At 31.9% G+C, this 7,088-nt stretch overlaps 1 protein-coding gene across 1 annotated transcript in view; it reads right to left on the bottom strand.

Annotated features, from left to right (window-relative positions):
• Positions 1 to 2,592: 2,592 nt before the first annotated feature.
• The window catches only part of CUNH21orf91 (chromosome unknown C21orf91 homolog), a 37,195-nt gene continuing 32,699 nt past the window's right edge, over positions 2,593 to 7,088 (bottom strand). Inside the window, exon 5 of the mRNA XM_006165801.3 lies at positions 2,593 to 6,182. Within this exon, the coding sequence (XP_006165863.1) occupies positions 6,016 to 6,182 (167 nt within the window). The 3' untranslated portion in view covers positions 2,593 to 6,015. The remainder of the gene's footprint in view (positions 6,183 to 7,088) is intronic.

Raw genomic sequence — 7,088 nt, 5'->3', positions numbered from 1 at the left:
GAATGAGGTGAGAGGAAAGAAAATGTATGTAAGCATAAGAATGTATTCCTGACAGGGTCTTGATGTTGTGATTCAATGCAAGCAATCCCTGGATCATAGGCATGAGCTTGCCCAGCATACTCAGGGAGTATCTGGACACAAACCCAGAACAGAACTTTCCCATGTGGGTCAGCCTTGGAGAGCACTATGTTCTACCACAGTATTGCTATCCAGGCTCTCCTAGTTTAAAATAATTCATTACCACAAAAACATTATACAAGTAACTTTAAAAATCATTAGTGAAAAAATATGGTAATTTATTATTCAGATCCATAATACTAACAAGTGACCTTGAATACTTTGTCCCTATTTTTAATATTCTTTTAAAACCCAATTTGGGACCAGCAGTTAGCATAATGGCTATGTCACTGGACTCCCATGTAGTCAACTGTGGTTCGAGTCCTGGACCCAGTGGCTTAAACTCACGCCGGGCACATGTGCGTGTGTGCCCAGAATCCTGAGAGGAGAATGGAGAAGGGACTGCGGCATGGCCATCCCCCATGGGGGGCTGATTTCTCACTTTCTGTCTCTCTGTCTCTCTCTGTCTGTCTGGTGAGTACACACACCCTATAGCAAAAACCTCTCCAAAATAAAAAAAGACAAAAAACAAAATCCCAATTTAAAAATAATCATAATGTCTTTGTTTCATCATATTAGCCCAATTGGAAACAACTCAAGCACCCACCAACAATGAATGGATAACCAACTCCTCATACAATAGAGCCTAGTCAGCAAAAAGGGGGAATATATTATTGATTCTTGATCCATGGATGAATTTCAAAAGCATCCAGTTAAATGAAAAAAGAAAAAAAGGCCGGAGTCAAATGAGTGCATGTTGTATGATTATATTACATCAAGTTCTAAGGCAGTTGCCAGTTATGAGGATAGAAGTCAGAGCACTGGGTGGAAGGGTGTGAAGAGATGGGAAAGGCAGCCAAAGGAAAAATGGCTATTGAGAGTGCACATTTGTTAAAATTCATACAGTATATTTAATATCTGTTTACTGTATGTAAATTATACCTTGAGTTTTTAAATTGCACACACAAGGGCCAGTGTGTGGTGTGGTGGTTAAGTCACTGGACTCCCCACATGGTCAACCACAGTTCAAGTCCCAGACCTGCAGGCTTGCTTTTTCCCTTGCCCTCTCTCTCTCTGGTCAAATTCAAATAATAATAAATAAAAACAAATAATTATTTTTTTTGAAAAACAATTGCACACACATCCAGTAAATCCACAGGAATCTTATTTTCTGCTTTTGGATTCTTCAGGAAATATTAACTTTGCTATCAAAGATAAGTAAGAGTCTTGTAAGAAATTAAAATAAGAAATTGTCACTTAACAATTCTAAGTATAGGCCCTCGAAGTCTGCAAAACAAAACCTTTCATACAGGTCAACTACTTAAAAGTGTGTATGTATTCTTTGAAGCATCCACTGATGCTAGCAAATAGCAAAATATTATTTTATTGCTGTAAAATTAAAAATAGTAGACAAGCATATATAGTTACAATTCCAGAGCAGGGCAATACAAATATATAAATTATTGCAGTTTTCAAAGAAAATATAACAGCCAAATGTTTACATAAACTTTTTTGAAACAAACCTGGTTTTTACCACAGCAATTTCTTTTTCCCAAATACCTTAGCATGATTTTGTAAAATAAATTTCTAACACCAAAGATAGATTAAGTCAATGACCATAGTATATTCTACTCAGTTTAAAGCAAGGTTAAAACACACACACATAAAAGTAGAGATGTCATTTAACAGAAGTCACTACTGAATACTTTTATGTTGCCTCTTTTGCAAGTAGCAGGTTGGAAAAAAAATTGACATGCTTGAAGGAAGTAAAAAACACGTTTACTAAATTTCTTTTTGCTTTAGGTAGAATTGAGGGAAGTTCAACTAATACCTTTTTTAGGGGAGTATGATATTCATCTACATATTTTTTAAAAATTTCACTTGGTAGGCTTAAAATTGTGGAATATTTCAGTATTACTAAAATGCATTAATAACATAAGCTTTTTAAAATCAAAAGGATATTGAAAAATATGTCTTGCCAACTAGTCTCAAAAAATTTTAATGTTAGAGTCTTGTTCTATGGTTCACTTCAAGGTAATGAACCACAGCCTGAATTTGCTTAATAGGTCAGAATGCACCATAACATGGCCAACTGTCAAAGTATAAAGTTAAATGAAAATACTGAGAGAGTATCAATATTCCAATACACCATTCTAACCTTCTTCCTTGTGCCAAAGCCTTACTACTTAATTATTCTGGTAAATAAATTTTCCTCTTCCTCAAATAGTCATTTCCACTGACTTGAAGTTAAAAATGTGCTCAAACACTGAGATAAAGTCAATTATCTTTGCTTTAAAAGCCAAAGCTGAACAAAAGGTATTTTAAAAGTTTTGTACTTAAGTACTTAAAAATATTCAAATACCTTACTTTACTACAAGCAATAATAACGTGTCAATAATGAACCGGCATAAATTAAAAAAAAAAAAAAAAAAAAAAAAAAAAAAAAAAAAAAAAAAAAAAAAAAAAAAAAAAAAAAAAGAAATAGTATACGAACTTTACAAGGTACCATTTAAAAGTTTTCATGTACAAGTAAACTTTTATGGTCACTAACCTGAACCTCCTAATAAACTACACATATAATTTATTTCTTAAAAAATCCTACTTTAGAGCATATACATTTTGTATTACATTTTACAATGTCAATAATGAAAGATTTCTTTCAGAATAAAACCCAAACTGGTAAACATTAATACAAATAAATCAAAAAAACTTATTTAAAAAAATACTAGCAAAAACTGATTAACAATCCTCAACAATATAAAAGCCAAAGTAAAAAAAAATCAACAAAAAAAGAAAGCACTTTAAACCATTTCAGCAGCAAAGAATATATAAAATGAAAAATGGAGAAATTCCAACAGCCTGTCAAGATGCCAATAAAATATTTCAACTATATTTCTTAAGTCACTTTACAACCTAAACTTATTTTAAAAATAATCCTTAAATGTATATAAAATGGGCACTTTGTGGTGAAATGTACATACATTTTGAAAAACTAAGAACCTCTCTGTGCTCTAATGTTTTGTGTAAGAAACTAGATAATGGAACAAAACATTATTCTGCTACCGAAATCATCTACTATTGGTATCTTGAGTGCATGCCTTTATTAAGATATTAATTTCGATATTAATACTAGGATCAAAGGATAAGATGATAATTTCAAAGTAAACATAATTGATTTTTAGGTTACTTATAATGCTGAACAGATTTTAAAACTAATCTTTGGAGAGAATAATCTTGGTCAAAGTCATTTTTGACTTTAGATTTTTTAAACTCACTTGTTAAAATTACAAAATTTAATGCTCAGACTATATAATCTAAAAATTAGTTGGGTTTCATTCTTCTCAATCATATAAAGTCTGAAAATGTTAGTAATGGCTGATTAGCAGTCTGTCTCTTGCCATTTCTCAAACTGAAGCCATATAAGAAATTTTCTTCTAAATTTCCTGAAAAAGTACTAACAACTCTAAAGAAAGAATCAAATACAGAAACCAGTATCGGTGGTGTATCATGTTCTCTCAAGTCATAACTCAACTGTGTCCCTGGATCCTTATTTCTGCATATACAATAATTACATATTCAATCAAGAAAAATAACATAGGAATATATAATAAGTTTATCAAATATTTGGATAAACTGTTGTGCAAAATACTTCAACAAATTTTTTTTCTACAAATTAATCTGAATAAGTACTAGTGTGAGTACTACTAGCACCACAGAAATTTTTAAAGAGCACCTTTCCTTTAATGAGCTTAAGTAGAAATACCTAAATGGAATAAATCAAAGTTCCCAATTAAGACCTTAGTACATGCATAATATCCCACCCAATTGTTCCAAACTCATTAGTAAAGCTACATATTTGCCAGAAAACTCTTTAAGAGATAAGTAAACACTTTCTTTGGATAATACTATTGTATTCAGGACTGCACCATATGGCTCATATTCTGGAAATATGCTACTACTGACACATCCCAAACTTTAATGACTGTCCCTAAGTCATCTAAGCAAAGTCTAATGTGTGCAAGTAAATTGGCTGGTAAGATTCTTAAAGTCAAATTTGAAAATGTGACCATAATAACTAAGCACTAAGATACTGGCATAATCAGGAAATGTCTTTATCCATCATATAAATTTGTGTATTTTAGTATTGCACACATTCCATTTAAAGCTTATTAAAACTAAGGCAATGCATGCATCTCTCTGCCCTGGATTTTAAATTCATTTTGGGTGACTCAAAGAATTGAGAGAAACTGAAAGCATCTTTCAGAAGCTTCCTCCAAAAACTTGACAGTTATGTTATACTTCAAAGAAAGACAAAACAAAATGAATGATATATCAATGAATATCTTCAGGCCAATTAAATACATCTTAGCATTATGGAAAAATGCTTTCAACAATTAAAGCATTTCTTTGCTTAGTCAGATGATACTGGTATTCAGGACTAAAATCTGACCCAGGCCAGGGTACACTGCCACATTTAGGGCAGAAGCCATTCATATCTACACATAACACTGCCAAGTTAGTGAGTTTTTCTGTAGATTCTTTTAAGCAAAGCATCTACTTCATAAATACTTTCTAAGCACCAGCTGAAAACAGAGTTTAGAGCCCATTTTAATTCTCATTGGTTATAGCTTTTACTATAATACATTATTTACTAATCTAGCTGCTTGAAACAATCTACTAGTTAAGAACTCTTTGGAATATCTTAGGCAACTTATAAAAATATCCTTTTAAATAACAGGGCTTATTTTTTGAATTGGAATTTTAATTTTTTGTCAAGCAATCTATTCTTTATACTGTAAATTTTAGGCAAAATACCTCACAATGTTTCATTTGAATGCTAATTTCTATGATGCTGAAAACAGAATTTGGACAGTTTAAGGATCCTTAAGCTTTTACCCAAAGCGGCATACAAAATAATTGTAATTTTTTTCAAAGAAAGGACAATTTTCTAGCAGGTTCAATTTGAAGATAGTAATACATTTTTGACTTAAAAGTGAGGCAAGCTTGATTTACCCTGTCCAAATTCTAACACATCAAAGTTATTAGAATGAAAGTAATGATGAATGAAGTAGAAGAAACTCTTACTTCTATAGAGACAAATTGATACATGAAGACTAGATTAGCAGTTTCTTCTTAAACTAACACAGAACTGCTTTTGTAAGAAAAAAATGCATTATTTTTACTTGGATATTTGCTTTAAAAAGTTATTAGTTCCTCCTTCATAAGATTTATTAGAAATTAAAACAATTCAACTAGATAGATTTCTACTCCAAAATACATTTATCTTTGAAAAGCAAGATAATAGTTGTAGAAACACTGTATAGTAAGAGAATAAAATGAAGTGAATCTGAAATATGGGTGAATGTATTCACACATGAAAGTGTAAATACTATACAGAACCATTCAAATACCCATTTATAAAGAGAATGAAAAGGTACCCAAAATAGCATTTTTATATATAAAATTTTATATTAAAATATTGCTCATAATAAATAAGAAGTGATAGTATGAATTCCATTTCCCTCTTAAAAATTGTCTTTAGTAGTTCAGACTAACCTAAGAAGTTAATCTACTATTTTGACAGGTGAATTTACATTAAAATATGTTTAATAAAATCACATTGTAACAGTATATTTAAGTAGTCACATGTAGTACTAGTCAGGGAGGGGCATTGTGGAAATTATGGCAAAAAGATTCCCCAAATGAAGCAAAATTATTAACTCTAGTAGGCTAGAGTATAACGATCTGCTTTATTTGACAAGGATGTTAAGTACTGCCTGCCTTATGCTTTGCAGATTCAATGACCATAAAAAAAAATGGACCATAACTTTCTTCAAACTTCTTCAAAGTTCACATGCCTGGCACGGGTAAGGCATATGAAATAAGTGTAAGTTTAGTTCAGTTGTTTATGGGTAGGTGTGACTTGATTCCTGTTCGCCCCACTTGTAGACATGGTAATTTGGAATAGTTCTTAAGAAGCTGTTCAATGGCAACATGGCGGACATGGAGCTCTGAGGCCAAAGAATCTTTTTCTTGTACTTGGTGTGTTAACTCTTCAAAAACTTCTGTGAAGGATTAAAAAAATATATTTTTAGTTTATTTTTAGCACACAGAAAACTAATCCTATAATTTATATTTAAAGTACTCTAACTGAAATGCATTGTGCAAATTTTTGCAGTGAAACCGATTTGGTACCAAGTCAATAGCTATGTTATTCACAGACCCTTATCCATCTGATCATCCTAGGCTGTCTGTACCTTTTATATAGCCAAGTGGGATACTGTATCTGTCTTAAAGTGATAGTTAAGAGCCATAAAGGATGCCTACAGAGACACCCAGCATATTTAATGATAACCATTATAGCTAAGCCCCTTTTCTCAATAATAAATATATTAACAGGATCAATCAATACTTTAGTATGACTGTGGATAAGACATGCACATTAGTATCCAGGTTTGGAAACCCCTCTAAGAGGCTTTGAAATTAGATTACCAGATTTTTGAGTCCTTACTCCTATTCATGTGAGCCCAGGCAAGTAACAAACTTTGTTTCAATTTCCTTATGATTTAACACCAATGATAGTAAATGCCTCAAAAGGTTATTGTACATACTGAATGAGATCACGATCACACTTGTTAAGTATACAGAATAAATACCTATTGTGTTTTTTTTTTCACACACAGCCTCTCAAAATAATAATAATAACAGCAGTAATGATAAACAGCAGCTTTTATTTATCAATTAAAAGATTTTTTCTTTTGGAAGAAAAAAAATCCCAAAATATTATGGGTAAAATAATATGCTGTTTGAGATAATCCATGCTGTGGAGAGGACAAAGAGAATACATTCAAGTAGAGAGGAAGGCAAATTAACTATAGGCCAGCCCAATGATCTGTTAGTTGGGGGAGCCAGGTCCCACATGGCCAACCACGTGGTTATTATGCCAGGCCCGGAGGCTTGAAAAACGTTCT

The sequence above is a fragment of the Tupaia chinensis genome, unplaced genomic scaffold, assembly GCF_000334495.1.
Source record: "Tupaia chinensis unplaced genomic scaffold, TupChi_1.0 Scaffold144041_1, whole genome shotgun sequence".
NCBI lineage: Eukaryota > Metazoa > Chordata > Mammalia > Scandentia > Tupaiidae > Tupaia > Tupaia belangeri.
The sequence above is the reverse complement of the archived record's forward strand: the minus strand, read 5'-3'. Positions and strand labels throughout refer to the sequence as shown.